The sequence below is a fragment of the Triticum aestivum genome, chromosome 4D, assembly GCF_018294505.1.
Source record: "Triticum aestivum cultivar Chinese Spring chromosome 4D, IWGSC CS RefSeq v2.1, whole genome shotgun sequence".
In the NCBI taxonomy this organism is placed as follows: Eukaryota; Viridiplantae; Streptophyta; class Magnoliopsida; order Poales; family Poaceae; genus Triticum; species Triticum aestivum.
The window spans coordinates 451,468,628-451,485,831 of record NC_057805.1 but is presented as its reverse complement, the minus strand read 5'-3'; the positions used below and the strand labels follow the sequence as shown (position 1 = coordinate 451,485,831).

Below are 17,204 nucleotides of genomic sequence, written 5' to 3'. Positions count from 1 at the left end.
TGAATTACCGTTGAAAATCCCATACTCCATGGAGCCACCGCACTCCAGCGACGCTACACAGGCACTAAAGGTGGTGTTGACCTAGGATTGCGGGGAAATGACAGTAATTTCACAAGGAGCAGCTCAGTGTATGTTGGACCAAGGAAGTGTATGGATAGAGTTAAGATATTCTAATGCAGCTTCCTAAAAAAAGTAAGATGCTCTAAGCTAGTTTAAGAGCCATGAACACAGAAGCATGTTCAGGAAGACCATATCTCTGTACGGAATTGCAGCAAAAGTACCTCATCTGAATCACAACATTACTAATTACAACAATGCAAAATAAATATTTGGGCATTGACTCTCTTATATATTGCGAGCCTTGGGACCTAGATACGTATATATAACTAAATTAAAGAATGCGATCAGCGGAAACTATAATATCACTGACAGATTCTAGCATCACGACGCTGTTGATGGTGATTGCACTCTCTATGTGATTGTTTTCTCGGAAACAGCGCTCTCTACATATGTTGTAGCAGCATGCCCTTCAATTTCCCCCTTATTTCCTTTCCTGCATTTCTTTCTTCTCTTCGACAATGCGACGTCAAACTGAAGGCTATAGCAGTAGTTAAAACAGTGGGGTGAGATGAGCAGTGCACTCTCCAGTCACATCACCAGCATTTGAAGTCGCGGCAAACTGTCAAGATGATGCAGAGGATCAGCAAGACAATGATGCCAAAAGCGATGAGCTTTATCTTCATGTTCTCCCACCACATCTTCTGCCGTATCTTTGTTCCTTGCTTCTTGAAATCTTGTGCCTGCAGGCAGGCAAATAGGAACAGGTCGATGTCCCCATGTCTCATGCGCTGAGGATGGTGACAGAGGAATGAAAAGATCGAATCGCGGTGTGTGTGAGAATATGATACCTGTGAGCGGAGATCCTCGGTCTTATCGACAAGCAGTTCGATTTTCTCACCACGATCTAGTACCTGATGTACCAGTGGTTGGGTTACAGGTTGCAAGGAAAAAAGCAAACACGCCGAAGCTTCAGAAATGCCCCGATAGCCGACAGGGATCACTATCAGATTGAAAGGAGAATAGACGTGCACCTTTTCGATGTTTTGCATCATTACTCCTTTCACCTCTGAAACCTGAGCCTTCACCTTTGCAAGCTTGTCAATTTCCTCAGGGTGCAGGTCACAGTACTTCATGTGTTCTTTAAGCTTAGGCCTGGAAAAAGACATCCACTGTAATAGTAACTCACACTGTTTATATTTATTTATTTATTTCTGAACCATGCATGCTCATATAAAGTAGCTAACACCCATGTATTGTAATGATTCGGTATTCAAATTCGCATTATATGATAAGACGAGACTTGCTGGAATTTCGAAATATGTGTGCACAGATATCACGGGAAGTACCCAAATTCTCGTTTGAGGCTATTGGGACCAGCGGTTTTGGCTTTTCCTCCGCTGTATTTCTTGGCGAAATCCTCCTTAACCCTCTCAATGAAGCCGATTGGAAGTTGCCGACCAGCAGACTCGGTAGCAACAACACAATATGCTGAAAATCAAATGCACGGTCACATAAAAAACTGACTGAATCTGCTTGACTCGTACATAAGTGTCCTACACTCACAATTTTATCTCTACTACTATTGAACAACAAAGCCGAAAAGCAGAATGCAGTGAGTTATCAACAGGAAGATATACTTCTAAAGTATCAGAATACTTTATAGGGATACACGTCATTCTGGAAAACTGATGTATGAGAATTTGGTGAAATTTTAATTTCTTGTGTGCGATTCCAATATAAATGGCTTCAAAGGGAACCCCGTACATTATGTCAAGGAAAAAAAAAGTGTCTAAAATTGTTAATGACACGACACTGAAAAAAATTACCACGGCAGTAACCACCCTACTCATCACAACATTATATGATAACCATGTCCTCAACCAAAAACATGAATGCCACATTTATCAAATCAGACAAGGCAAGCAAGTCAGGTATCACATTTTCCATCATCATGCTATCCATAATTACATAACAAGAATGAAAATCCATTCCGATCAAAGTACTCCCTCCGTCTCACAATGTAAGACTGTTTTGCAAAAATGGGACGGAGGGGGTACCAAACAAGAAAAGGAGGTCTCCGGCATTTATTGCTTTCCGCGAAAGAAGTGCCTTGATGGTTCCAAATTATGTAGAGGCACACTTAGATCTGCCTAGATCTTAACAAAGCCAGTTCACCTAGTAAGCATCAAGCCAACAAAGTTGCATTGATTCTCCACCCCCAATTCACCATGTGAAATGTGGACATTGCTGAAGACATGTAACATATTAAACCGAGAAGGTCAGCAATCAAGCCAATGCCAGATCGCCAGCGCAACCAGCGATCGAGAATACGTGAACGCACGCACGAATCATACAACTGGATGGGAAGACGACGGATCAGGTGGGTTGGGGAGTGGGGCATTACTGAATCCATCGTGGATGTGGTAGTTGAAGGTGTGGCCGTCGCAGTTGTAGCTGAGCCGGTTGTTGTTGGGCGGGAGCTTCTGGAGGCACTGCGCGGCGACGGAGGCGAAGTTGCCGGAGGCCTCGGCGTGGTCGGCCAGCACCGTGGTGCCGCGCCCCACGAAGCTGTAGACCAGCTTCTTCGGAGGAGGCCCCATCTCTCCGGCCGCCGGCGCCTGGACGGGAGAGGGGAGGGGCGGAGGAGGAGGATCGGGGTGGCGAGTGGTGGGAGAGCGCGCGGGGACGGTGGGAGCGGGAGCGTTAGGAGATCGGAAGGGGTGGCGGGGAATTGTGGTCGTCCGGCCACAGAAGCTAAAGTTAGATCTTTTTTTCTTGTTGTGTTTTTGCTGGTTTTATTTTACAAAGCAAATATGCTGAGTTTCTTTAGGCCATACACATCCGCAGCAAGCCTCCTTGTTGCAGATTATTTGACTTTCTTAGTAACTTTTTTTTATTTACTTCAGCTCTTCCTTTTTGATATAGTTGAATTAACCCCCCAGCATGACTTTGAGCCCGGCTTTCATCGATATGAACAACTTGGACGATTTTGTCCATATGTGGTCTTCATAGTGGTCGCTGGTTTCATGTGGCAGTGATCGTGGAATCCTTCTCTTCTCCTTCAAAATCACTCATTGAGTATGTGGTGTTCATAGTTGTCTCTTGTTTTATGTGGCAATGGTCATGGAACCCTCTCTTCTCCTTCAAAATTACTCATTGAGTGTCGTGAACAATTTGTTATAGGTACTTAAAAATCACTTATAGAGTGTCACAAACAGTTTGTCGTGGTTACATTAATAATGTAAAGGAAATGATGTGATATCAGCAACGCTATAGTTCTAAGAGGCAAGCTTAAAATCTAATAATATGTTGCTACAATGAAAAGCGGAGCACAAGAGACAAATGCTGGAGGGAGGGGGTTAAGATGGAAATCTTTACGCCTCGTTTGGTTCGTAAGGTAGGAAAATCATAAGAATAGAAACGTTGTAGAAAATGAGATCCTATGAATAGGAATGGGAAGGAGATGCTATTTGGTTCACATCATAGGATTTTTTTCATTGAGTCCAGGTTAATATTTATTTTTCTATGAAATGTGAAGGATAGAAAGAATTCCTCCATAGGAATAGGATTCTATTCCTACAAACCAAAGGGCTCCAAAGGATTTTTTTCCTATAAAAATCATATCCTATGGAATTCCTCCAAACCAAAGGAGGCCTTAGAGAATGTATGGTTTTACATGACCCAAAATGCATATTGGCATGTTGAAAGTATCATTACCCCCAAGCAAAGCAATGGTCTTGAATATGCCTAAGGTTAAGATGACGGCTTATTCATCGTCATATCCTATATACCTAAATAGTTCATCCCCACTACTTTTATTACGTGGAAAATGGTGTGTCCCCATATCTGGTTCTTTGGGGTTGGCTTTTTTTTCGAGCAGGTTTGTCCCAGTCGCGCTGTGCCGCGGAGCAGACAACATGGTTGTGCGTCTTGATTCTCTGACTCAGCCTCACCGGAGAGCATGCTTGATTTCTGTTTCCACAACTCCGTCTATTCGGATTCGGGGTGTTCTACAGGCTCTCTTTGATGTTTTCTTTTTCAGGACGACAATTTGTTACACAGACTACTTGCATTGGTGTCTTCTGGTCTATATTAACAACTTCCTAGTTGTTACTTCTACAAGTTAGTGAGATTAAACTAATTTACTCCGCTGAGACGGAGGCCTAGAGGCCGTAACGAGATTTCCTCACGATAAGCCGTTGGTGGATGTTAGACGAAGAAGACCACATCCCCCAATTTTTTGATGTATTTTAAAATTTTGTTAAGGATTTTTTTAAGGGCATGTGGTATGAGCACATGGCAAATCGAACATTTCCAAGGGCAAATTTAGTGATGTGAAGATGAAAACTTTAGCTGGCAAGCATGACAACTTCGTGCTTCAGTTTATTTTTGACAGAAAATTAACGTGTGTCAACTAACTTGCAATTCATGTGTCATTAAAATTGACATAGAAAATGTTCGATTTGCCATGTGCTCGTACATGACGTCAGGTACTTATAATTTTCCTAAATATATATGACCACTTAACTTTTTCGGAAAACAAAAAGAGAGAAAAAAAATGGAAGGTGGGAGCCCGGCCGTGGCTATCCCTACCACCGCCCGTGACTACCCTCCCCTCTGGGAACCTCCACCCGCACCACTGCTCCGCCCAAATCCCACTCCCCAGTCTGAAAGGGAAAACCTCGCTCCTCCGTCCGATGGGCCGAAAGAACCGCAACCCCGCTCCAAACCCTACTCCTCCCCGGGCCGCCGCCGCCGGCGGCATTGCCGCCGTGCGCGCCGACTGTGACAAGGCCCTCGCGTACCTCCAGCGCGGAAACCCGTCCAAGGCGCTGCGGCTGCTGAGGGACGCCGTCGCGCGCCACGGCGAGGGGTCGCCGCTCCTCCTCCGCGCGCAGGGCACCGTGCACTCCCGCGCTGCCGCCCCCCTCAACGACCCCGCCGCCCGCGCGCGCCACCACCGAGCCGCGCTCCAGGCCGCCCGCCGCGCCGTGGAGCTCGCGCCGGACTCCCTCGAGCTCGCCCACTTCCACGCCCTGCTCCTCTACGAGGCCGCCTCCGGTAACCGCGACTACGAGGACGTCATCGCCGAGTGCGAGCGCGGTCTCCGCATCGAGGTGCCCTCCGACCCGGCACCCCACTGCCTCAGGCTGCCCGCCCCTGGACCTGACCAGCTCCGAGACGACCTCCGCAACCTCATCCAGAAGGCCAATCTCGCCTCAATATCCACCTGGGTCAAGGCCCTCGGCGGCACTGATGACAAGCTTGGGTTTTTCCGCCTGGCTGATGAACCCTTGGAGCTCCAGCCCCTACCTGCAGCGCACCGCCCCATCGGGATCAAGAAGGCCACCAAGACCCCTGAGGAGCGCCGCAAGGAGATCGAGGTGCAGGTCGCTGCGATGAGGCTGGTGGAGCAGCACCAGCTGCCGCACAATCCTGCTGTCGCTGCATCCTCACCACCGCTGTCAGAGGAAGATGAGGCCCCCTGCTCATCATGTCAGTCTGGTGTGAAACTGCGGCGTTCTTGATTCATCCTTCCGTTCGTTTCATGTGAACCTGAGGTTGCTTAGGGACTAGCCAAAATGGCACCCCTCTCCTTCGCTAATCGTTTGTGCTACTTCTAGTTGGTAACTAGCTGTCAAGTTCGTACTGCTTCCAGCACCTAGTTAACTGAGTTTGTGAACAATGCACTGATAAATTTAAGTAACTGGAGTCTACTTTATCTGCATGTGTGTCCGATTACTTGTTACAATTTAATTTTGCTTTCATATCGATATAATGTGCTATCTAGGTGGGACATTCTCTATGTGGTCGTTCATGTTTATTGTGTAGGCCTTCTGAATAACATCCATGCCAATCAGGACTATTAGAATACAATTAACCAGGAGCAATTTTTCTAAAGCGTCAATGATGTGTCACTGCATACTATATGGATATTGGGGATTGTGGATTGACCCCAACAATGACAATTAGATTTTGTTTTGTTGTGTTCATTCGATATTTTCTCTTTTGCCTGAAAATGGACTTCGAAGGGATTGTAAGAGGCGACACTGGTTTTGTGCATGAGTTGTGCGACGGAGACCACAACATCACTGATCTCGATGATGTTCTGGGATGGTGCCGTGCACACCAAAGCTGATGGCTACTGTACCACCATTCTGAGTCCCACTTTGTGAGTTGCTTTTATTCAAGTGATGTTGCCATAGTTGACTAGCATCTGTAAAATTGCCCGACAACACCGCCATATGATTTTTTCTGTTCAATACTCGTGCATTTCTTGTCATATGTTTCTAGAAGACATTTTGGGATGAAGGTTACAGCTTCTTGCTCTTGGGAGGGTGTTTTGTTATCTACGGATTTGCCTAAGTTGGCTAACATTAGGTTTGTGTATCATTGTTTGCTATCAGATATTCAGATGTGTTTCATTTTTCTTACTATCTAAATCCGTCTAAAATTTGCCTATAGTCGTTTCTTTGCGAACGCAGAGTGTTGGAACTGTCAATGAGCCAGCTTGTGTACCATTGCTTGCTATCAGATGTGCTGCATTTTTCTTGCTACATAAATTCATCTAAAATATTGATCTGTCAGGTTTGATATGGTTGTTTCTCTGCGAATGTAGGAGTGTTGATGGAACTACAAGCCTAAATACTGCTAAGTTGCCAATTGCTGCTACTGAATTGCCTGAAGTTATAGTTACGAGTTGCTTGTTAACTTTCATATGGTTGTGTATGTGTGGAAGTATGTGTATTAGGACCGTGAACTTGCTTATTCAGTATTGCTAACTAGGTTGCTTTTATTGTTTCCAATTGCCTCTCAGGTTTCATTGTTTTTTTTCCTTCCATGTGAAATTAAGTTTGCTCGAAATGTTAATTTGTGTATTCTATTTCATATGTTGCTACTAACTTGCCTGAGAAAGTATTTGGTGCACCGGGACCTGCGGTGCACCCGATGTACCCAACCTCGGTGTAAATATTTATGAACCACAGAAAATTCTGAAGAAATAGAGTAAACAGAAACATATATGCAACATTCCTCAAAATATCAAATTCAGTAAAACAATACTCGACAAACAGAAACAACAAATTCAGTGTTAACAGTGCTAATGGGGCCAAGCTCATGGCCCGATTTAGATTAGCTATTACGGGGAAGATATATTTGTCCTTCTGTTTCTCAGGTTGTGTTTTGAATTTCGACTTTGGTAGATATATGCTGTGTATGTGTCTTGTGCTAATTTATTTTCAGAAATTTTGACAACTTTCGGATGAGAGTACCGAAGTTCTTTCTCTCATAAAACTGGAGATACTAGATTCCAATCTGCATATGCACCACAAGCTCCGTGCACCAAATATGTTCTTCAACTTGCCTAATGTTAAGTTTCTACCTGCCTGTTGGGTATCGCGAGGTTGTTTCTGATGGAACAATTAACTTGCTTGGTCCACGCTTGGATGTTCCAAAGAAAAAAAAGAGGGATGGGTAAGTAAAGAGAGTTTTGAACATGTGCAGTTGTCTCAACAATATTTGTTCTGGAAAACAGTACTTCTAGATTTGCTTACTTTAGTGCCAAGTTGCTTATTGTTCACCTGTTGTACCATTCCTCATTACGAGCTGCGTTGTACTCCATCTGTAAAGAAATATAAGAGCATTTAGATAATTAGATCACTAAAGTAGTGATCTAAACGCTTTTATATTTCCTTACTGAGGGAGTACTGTTTTCCTATCACATTTTTCACCAAATATTGAGTTTTCAAGTTGCATATTGTGTTTCTTTTGTAAAAACTAAGTATATCTGAATACTGAATTTCCTCGATCATAGTTCTTCCTCTATTACAATGCTAAGTTACAGGTGGTCATAACATGTGGAATTGGTTATAAAATTATAGTTTATGTTTTTATTTTTTTAATACTGAGAAGATTTGCAAGTGTTATGATTTCGTATTCGACTATGTGGACCATCCTTGAATTACCTAATATATTGCTACTAACTCGTAAGAGTATCTGTATTAGTATATGTGTATTTGCATGTATTATCTTTCCATGAGATTCAAGAAATGAAACGCTGCAATTTTAATTTTGCTAGATGAGCTGGAGTAGCAACATCCTTCCTCTTGAAAGGTATATCTGCAACATTAAGTAGCAACTACTATATGGGTATCACAACCAACCCTGACATGCACTTCTATTGCGCAAACGTTGTTCGGTCGGTGAACAATCTATATGCTTCCTGATAATTCAAAATGATGCCCAAACTCATCTACGCCCAATGAACAGTAAATTCAAAAGATAGTAAAAAAAATTAAAAAATCTATTTTTTTGTATCCAAGATTCTCATGCGCGTAAGGTGCATGCAGTTTTCGTGCTGTTTGAACATCTGAGGAGCTTGCACCCAAATATCGGCTATGAATAGTGGTCTTTTTCAAAGTTTGTCACACACCCAAAAATTGTTAAATTTTTTTTGGCACGAGCTCATAAAGATGTCCAAACACCATGACATTTTGCAGGAACCTTGCGCACAGGAGTAGATGAGCCCGGGTGCAGAATAGTTCTGTCCCATTCTTCCCCATTTTACTAGTGTCAAGTTGTTTTGAACGTACTTACTCATCGGCCTCTGGGTTGGATTCAAGCGCTTCTTTCTAAAAGAAATATTGAAATGTTTTGTAAAAAAAATGATTTCCACAAGCTTCACCATGAACTTTACAACGGATGTCAATCTGCGGAACATCAATAACTCCTTGATCAACCCTATTCCAAGAATCGGTAGGAAAGTTTGGGTGATTATCACCTAATTTTTCTACTTGACTCGTATCTCAAACTTCTTACCATGACCGGATGGTAGCATGCAAATAGTTACCATCTAGATCATTCACAACAACCAATATGGCTGCACCAAATGATGCTCCGTTTTATGATTGCCTAGGTGGTGCACTGAGTTCTTCCATGCCATTGTAGTTATATCTTACTGAAAAAATCCCTCCCCTGTAATTGATTCAGACTTTCCCTCCCCTGCAATAATCACACTAACAAATCGGTCTGAATAGGTGTCACAATCGCCCCTAGCATGCACTTCAATTTGCCGAAACGTTGTTCAATTGGTGAAAAGAATGCCCCTCCTTTACCAGTGTAACAGTTGGCAAGGTTGTTTTGAACATGCCTACAAGTTGGACCTTAAACTAGATGATTTAACCGCCTCTTTCTAAAAAAGTATTGAAAAGTTTGTACTAAATGTTTTTCACAAGCTTCACTGTGACCTTTATAGTGGAGATGTCAATGTACAAAACAACCATAACTCCATGATCAACCTTATTCCAAAAGTCAGTACCGAAACTTAATGATTATCACCTAATTTCTCTACTCAACTCATGTTTCAAACTTCTTACTAGGATTATGGATGATCACATGCAAAGAGTTATCATCCAAAACATCCATCATAATCAATATGGCTACACCAGATGATGCACCATCTATGATTTCTTAGCTTGGTGCTTCTAAGTTCTTCATCAATGCCACCAATTTAAATGGGAAATCCTTGTCTTACAACTTGATTTTGAAAAGTTCCTCCCACTACTGAGCACAAGATCATCCTTGACATGTCAATAATGACTTTGACAGTCGGTCTAGTTATTGGATCAAATCAACTCTAGGATTATATACCTCTTCAACCCTCCTAAATGGAGTCTCTGGCAGAATGTTTCATTTTTTAACCTGGTTTCATGTAGGGTGATCACTCATCTTCATTTCTTATTTTTCATTTTACTACTAATCTTCTAACCTAGACCTGCCTAGCTCCTTCAACTCTAGAACCTGCACCACGCCTTGGTTGCCAGTTTCAAGGACGATCTTCTAAGCGCCGGCTTTGATTGCGAGTTGGACTCCTTTTCTACACCGGATCAACGATAACCAGATCAGCATGTTCCTCCCACGAACACTCCATGATGGTCGTAGACAACCGCCCTGCCACTGCCCAAACCGTCCAACTTTACTGTAGCGCCACCCATGTTCACCTTGAGCCAGCTTGGCTCGGCGGGAGGGGGGATGGCTTTGACGACTAATGCTAATGCTATACACAAGGCAACATTCGTTCACCCACCAAATTAATGTCCTGATGCGTTTTAGTTAGTTAGGTGTCTTTTTGCGGTTACAATAGTTTTTTCCCCACCTTAGTCTGTCCACAATGTATCAATTGATTTGCAACCACGATTGTTTTGGTGCCTGGCTACAATAAATTTGCATTGATTTACGACTCAAGATCACCCAACCCATGAAAAAGGTCAAAAACTCTTGAGTTTGTGTTGGTGGATGGAACCTTTGGGGTTCACATGAATTTTCTTCCTCCAACGGTTACGCTTGGGTAAAAGTAGAGTTCGCTCCAACACGATCAAGTGCGTCTGGTCACTAGTGGATGATGAATCTAGTTATTGGATCAGATCAACTCTAGGATTATGTACCTCTTCAACCCTCCTAAGTGGAGTCTCCGGCAGAATGTTCCATTTTTTAACTTGGTTTCATGTAGGGTGATCACTCATCTTCATTTCTTATTTTTCATTTTACTAGTACTCTTCTATACATTTTCTACAGGGCTTGCCAACGCAACAACAACAAAAAAATTCGCCTTGTTTGGTGTGAGTGACGAGGTTTCGTCTAGTGGAGCAAATGAAACGAAATGATGTGTGGACTCTCATTTAATAGTAAAGATGTCTAGGTCTTCACTACATTTTGAGAATTCCTTTTACCCTGTGAACTGAACAGACGGGGTCTGGCGTAAAGTTTGGCATAGAGGATCAACACATGCTTGGGATGGTTGGAGAGTGCTCATGGGAGTTTAGAGGAACACATACCAAGATGTTTTTTTTAGGGAAAGTGTTGCCCTTTATTGCTTAGGTCATGACGACAATCTCTGTTGCGACAATGTCACGCATATTGTCCAGGGAAATATGAAACCAAGTCTTGCAAAGTTTATTTAAGTAGCCTTCCCTAGCTAGGGTGTGAGCTGCCTGATTGACAGTTTGCATAGCCCAACGCACCTGGTGCTCATTCATCATAGCAAGAAGCTCTTTGATCTCCTTGACAAGTGAACCAAACCTAGACCTGTCTAGCTCCTTCAACTCTAAAACCTGCACCATGCCTTGGTTGTCAGTTTCAAGGACGATCTTCCGAGCGCCAACTTTGATTGCGAGTTGGACTCCTCTTCTACACCGGATCAACGACAACCAGATCAGCATGTTCCTCCCATGAACACTCCATGATGGTCGTAGACGACCTCCCTGCTACTGCCCAAACCGTCCAACTTTACTGTCGCGCCATCCATGTTCACCTTGAGCCAGCTTGGCTGGGGGGTGGCTCCGACGGCTAATGCTAGTGTTATACACAAGGCAATATTCATTGACCCACGAAATCATGAATGTCATGATGCGTTTTAGTTAGTTAGGTGTCCTTTTGCAGGAAAGCAGTTACAATAGTTTTTTCCCCACCTTTTAGTCTATCCACAATGTATCAATTGATTTGGAACCACGATTGTTTGGTGTGTGGCTACAATAAATTTGCATCGATTTACGACTCAAGATCACCCAACACATGAAAAGGTTAGAAACTCTTGAGTTTTTGTTAGTGGATGGAATGTTTTGGGTTCACATGAATTTTCTTCCTCCAACGTTTACGCACGGGTAAAAGTAGAGTTCGCTGCAACACGACCAAGTGCGTCTGGTCACTAGTGGATGATAATTTCGTAGAACACATGATTGCGTGTAGACATGATGATGTCGTTAATCGAGCTTCATGATTCAATGGATGGCGTGAGTCAAGATGCTTGTGACCTTAGGGTCGATTTGGCGGGCGCGGAGAAAGGCTATACATGAGGACATGCCTCGGTCTCAACCGACGACCTTTTCTTTCATCACAATTTACTTATCTGATCTGGCTGAAACATCAAGAAAACAACATGGGCGAGTGCAAGACCTGAAAGTTGAAACCAAGTGGAAGGCGCCACCTTCAGGAGTTGTAAAAAAATGTAGATGCAACCGTCAGGCTTAATGACGATTGCGGTGCTATGGTTGCCATATGCCAAGATGAAGCAATGAACTATTTGGGTGCATCTGTAGTCTCGGTCCTGACCTGATTTTGATCCAAAAGTACTTGAGGCAATGGCTACAAATGAAGGCTTATCACCAGCTTGTGATCTTGCATGCAATACCGCTATCATAGCCACTGCTTGCTCTGCCACGGTGTGTCATATGAACGAGGGATACTTGGGAAACTGAGCTGCTATCATCCATGAGATTAAGAGATGTATGCAATTGTTTGCATCAATGGAGGCTATCCACGAGAACAAAAGTATGAATGTAGAAGCTCATGTACTGGCAAGGGCGACGACAACTTTACCTCGTGATCGACATGTCTGGTTAGCTAATAGACTAGACGTCACTAAAAAGAAGTTGATAGACCAGAAATTGTTTGTATTCCTGAAAACATCTTAAGTTAATGAAGTGTTTTCATTGCTCAAGAAAAAAAACAACACATTGTGGTGCAATCAATGGCTCTGTGTAACAATCATTCACTCGTGTCCATGACAAAAACATAGATAGATCATACGTGGTGTCAAATTATCACATTGGACATTAACACTAACAATATTTTTTAACAACAACAAATATACACATGGTGCGGCAAGCTCGATAAGCCATTCCAAACCAACTAGATCGTTGATGGCGCGCGTTGCCGCGCCCGTCCATTCTGGCAATAGAATAATAAGAATTTTCATAATTATATGTAGGCATTCGGCCATAACTTTACTCATAAGCTCATAAATTAAATCATGATTAGATGAGTTCCCACATCCATCCATTTATACAATAGACGATATTAAATTCTATAATATTTCAAGGTAATTTCACCACAAATTCAAAGTAAAAGGGTATACAAAATAGTGATTTAACCCATCAAAATAGATTACACACTTCATTTTCTGATCAACGATAATGGGGTAGCACCTTTTTTAGACCATAAAACAGTAAGGCAATTGCCTGATAAGGAAAAAAAATCGAAAAGAGTGTCACAATGGTTGATGGGGATACAACCAAAGAAATCTAGAATTACATCATATAGTAAAAGATAAGAGAATCAAATATTATCAATCCAGGATGACATGCCATCCTTAAGATTAGGTTTAGCTCTAAGCATGGTCAATTTGAAAGTTTTGATGAAGTCATATCTGCATTCTGTGATTGAGCATGGTACCCCCTCAAAGATCAGTCTATTCCTTTGATTCCAGATACTCCAGCAGCCTACAGTCATAATTTCCACGAAAAACTTTGTTGGCATCTCTGTTTTGCTTCAATGATCATAACATGGATGTTCATACAGTTGGTGGAGTCAATACGAAAGCTTTTCCTGGTCAGAAGATCACAAGTATTTATTCTGTCATTGAGCATTAACCAGCAAAAGAATTTATGCTTGGGGAGACAGCATGATTTCCATATCCATTTTATAGGTGGAGCAGCTTCATCATTATCCATAAGGAAGTTATAAATCTTCTTGGTCATGTTGATAGTGCTACCCCATTTGAATATCCATCTGTCATGATCATGGTTATGTCTGATGGCATTTAATTGATCAGATAGCAAGTGAAACTGCTAATGAGATAGTGGCAGTTGGAAGAGATTATAAGTATTATCAATGTTCTTGGCTGCCATAATAGAGATGGTTTCCTGGTGTGTAAAGGAATGTAATTCAGGAAACTTAAGTTTCATAATGGATCCATTCCAATTGTCTTCCCATAATAAAGCTGAATCCCCTAAATTAACCTGGCAGGTAGTCATAGTCTTGAACAACTCAAATAGTTTCATGCAATCTTTCCACCAAAATGAACCTTTGTTGTTACCAGAGTGTGGGACCTCATTGTTCTAATAATAAGCATTCCAAAGTAGTCTTACCCAGGGTATGTCAGCCTGATTGTAGAACTTGTATATATGCTTAATAAGGAGGCCTTTGTTTTGAGATATGAGATTTAGTACACCAAGACCTCCTTGATTCTTAGGCTTGCATATCATATCACAACTTGCAAGGTATTTGCCTTTTTTATTGAACTCATTTCCATACCATAGGAAGTTTCTGCTTGATTTATCAACATGGTCCAATATGGTGTAGTGAACCTTAAGTGAGAACATAGCAAATTGGGCATGGAGGCAACTACAGAGTTGATGTATGTGAGCCTGCCAGAATGATTCATAAATTTGGCCACTCCAGATAGTCTCTTGTTAATTTTTGAGATAACAGGGATAAGATCTTGTATTGAGGGTTTGGTAGTACCCATAGGAAGACCCGGGTAAGTAAATGGCAGGCTCTCTACCTTGCATCCAAAAGAGTTGTCCAGAATAGAGACTGATTGCAAATCAATATTAATAGGAATCATAGAGGACTTGCTAAAGTTAACAAAGAGACCAGTGGATAGACTAAATAAGTGAAGTAAGTATTTGAGATGAATGAGCTGATCTTCATTAGTTGGCATTATCATTAGAGTGTCACCAGCATATTGGATGATTGGGTAGTCCTGACCATAAGCATGATCAATAGGGAGAGATATTTCACCATTTGCCCAAGCAACATTGATAACAGATTGTAGCAGCCCAGCAGCAATAACATATAGGAACGGTGAATGAGGATCACCTTGTCTAATTCCTCTTCTACAAATAATTTTTTTACCTGCAACTCAATGAAGAAGCACAACAGTAGAAGCAGAGTGCAATATGTTGGACACCCAAGTGATCCATCTAGGTCCAAATCCTTTGGCCTTGAGCATGGAAATAATAGCCTTATATTCAATCTTGTCAAATGCCTTTTCAAAATCCAATTTGAGAATGATGATAGGTTTTTTTGATTGATGGCATAAGTATTCAAAAGCATATCCCAGACAATCTTGTATGTTTCTGCCTTTGATAAAACCATATTGATTCTGATGGATAACAGTGGTGATGATCTTTTGAGCTCTGTTGGCCATTAACTTGGTGATGAATTTAAGAGGAAGACTAACCAGGGATATAGGTCTATAGTCATTCATATAATTCATCATCTAACAGAAAATGCTTTTCACAAATATCAGGACTTGGTTGCTTTTCATATACTCCGAACTTAATTCCCCCCAAATGTGTTTTTTACTTCGTGGAGATACCCTGAAGTACATCCAGCTAAACTCCAAAACCATACAAAATACAAAGCAATAATGGGCATGTGCCCGTCTCCAGTGTGATAGATGGTTCAGATCAAGAAAACGTGCAAACTCACTCCCAACAGCAAAATATATCCGATATAAACAAAATGTGTGTTTAAGATGGACTACTCTTGTTGGGGATATAACTACTGGATATGACCCGCCTAGAAGGGGCCGGGTCACGCCACTGGCGGCTTAAAGATGAAGAAGCCTGACAAGGTCCAAGAAGATATGGAGATGGCGGTTCATGAAGCAGGCCTATTGAAGGCCCAAGACCCAGAGGTGACTTGAGGCCCAAAGGGATGAGCCGCCATATGTTTAACTTGTTTTGTAAGGCAGGCTTAATTAGAAACCGAGCCGGTCACGTTTGTGTGAGCCAGCCGGGGCTCTGTAAACCGCCGGGCATCCACCTGTATATAAAGGGGTGACCCGGCGGTGGGTTAAACTCAAGTAACAATCAATCGAGAACTAGGTCAAGCGTATTCGCTCCCTGGTGATCGAAACCCAAGCAATACAACCAAAAGCAGGAGTAGGCTTTTACCTCGTTGAGAGGGGCCGAACCTGGGTAAACTCTGTGTCCTTTGTCCCGTTCAACCCCTTCAAGCTAACCAAGTTGCGATGGCTCCACACCTAAGTCCTTCTACTAGGGCATCTGCCGTGTTAACTCCATGACAGTTGGCGCCCACCGTGGGGCCAGCGCACGGTGGTTTCAAGTTCTTGAAGGGAAACTTCGCAGGGATCAAGGGATATGCCGTCGGTCGGATGACTAAGAGCTGCCGCGGCAAGCTCTTTATCGATGACGCTGGCTGGGGCCCCGAGGCCGGCTAAACGAGTACGGGTACCGGGTCCCCTTTGGCGGAATCCACGTCTTCATCGGCAAGATCGGCGAGCCGGAGCCTGAGCCGGACACCTGCACCGACATCGTCGAAACGGCTCAGCGTGCACGACCCGCCAAGGTTCAAACCATCGTGAAGCACGCCTTTGTTGGTTTCATCCATGGGGCGGATCTCGAGGAAGGATCTGTATCCGGTGGAGAGACGACCATCTACTCTGATGATGGATCCTCAACTGGTGAGACCAGTTCAATGTATCAACTGCAAGATGGTGGGCTTGGGGGCTATTCCGATGACAACAGTATTCCGGACTTATGAGCTGATACGTCTCCAACATATCTATAATTTTTTATTGTTCCATGCTATTATATTATATGTTTTGGATGTTTAATGGGCTTTATTATGCACTTTTATATTATTTTTGGGACTAACCTATTAACCGAAGGCCCAGTGCAAATTGATGTTTTTTTGCCTATTTCAGTGTTTCGCAGAAAAGGAATATCAAACGGAGTCCAAACGGAATGAAACCTTTGGGAGAGTTATTTTCGGAACAAACGCAATCCAGGACTTGGAGTGGACGTCCAGAGAGAAACGAGGAAGCCACGAGGCAGGGAGGCACGCCCAGGGGGGTAGGCACGCCCCCACCCTCGTGGGCCCTCGTGGCTCCACCGACCTACTTCTTTCGCCTATATATACTCATATACCTGAAAACATTCGAGAGCACCACGAAACCCTATTTCCACCGCCGCAACCTTCTGTACCCGTGAGATCCCATCTTGGAGCCTTTTCCGGCGCTCCGCCGGAGGGGGAATCGATCATGGAGGGCTTCTACATCAACACCATAGCCTCTTCGATGATGTGTGAGTAGTTTACCACAGACCTTCGGGTCCATAGTTATTAGCTAGATGGCTTCTTCTCTCTCTTTGGATCTCAATACAAAGTTCTCCTCGATCTTTTTGGAGATCTATTCGATGTAATTCTTTTTGCGGTGTGTTTGTCGAGATCCGATGAATTGTGGGTTTATGATCAAGATTATCTATGAACAATATTTGAATCTTCTCTGAATTCTTTTATGCATGATTTAATTATCTTTGCAAATCTCTTCGAATTATCAG

General features: G+C 42.9%; 2 protein-coding genes across 2 annotated transcripts; one reads left to right on the top strand and one right to left on the bottom strand.

The window, feature by feature from the left end:
- Positions 1-236: 236 nt before the first annotated feature.
- Positions 237-2,796, bottom strand: LOC123100276 (putative vesicle-associated membrane protein 726). Its single transcript, XM_044522222.1, has 5 exons — positions 2,465-2,796; positions 1,407-1,548; positions 1,092-1,212; positions 909-971; positions 237-800 (listed from the first exon to the last, which is right to left on the bottom strand). The coding sequence occupies exons 1-5, from the start codon at positions 2,658-2,660 to the stop codon at positions 654-656; spliced, it is 669 nt and encodes a 222-aa protein (XP_044378157.1). The 5' UTR covers positions 2,661-2,796; the 3' UTR covers positions 237-653.
- Positions 2,797-4,679: 1,883 nt separating this feature from the next.
- On the top strand, positions 4,680-5,788 carry LOC123098540 (uncharacterized). Its single transcript, XM_044520569.1, has one exon. The coding sequence runs from the start codon at positions 4,758-4,760 to the stop codon at positions 5,586-5,588; it is 831 nt and encodes a 276-aa protein (XP_044376504.1). The 5' UTR covers positions 4,680-4,757; the 3' UTR covers positions 5,589-5,788.
- The last annotated feature ends 11,416 nt before the right edge of the window (positions 5,789-17,204 follow it).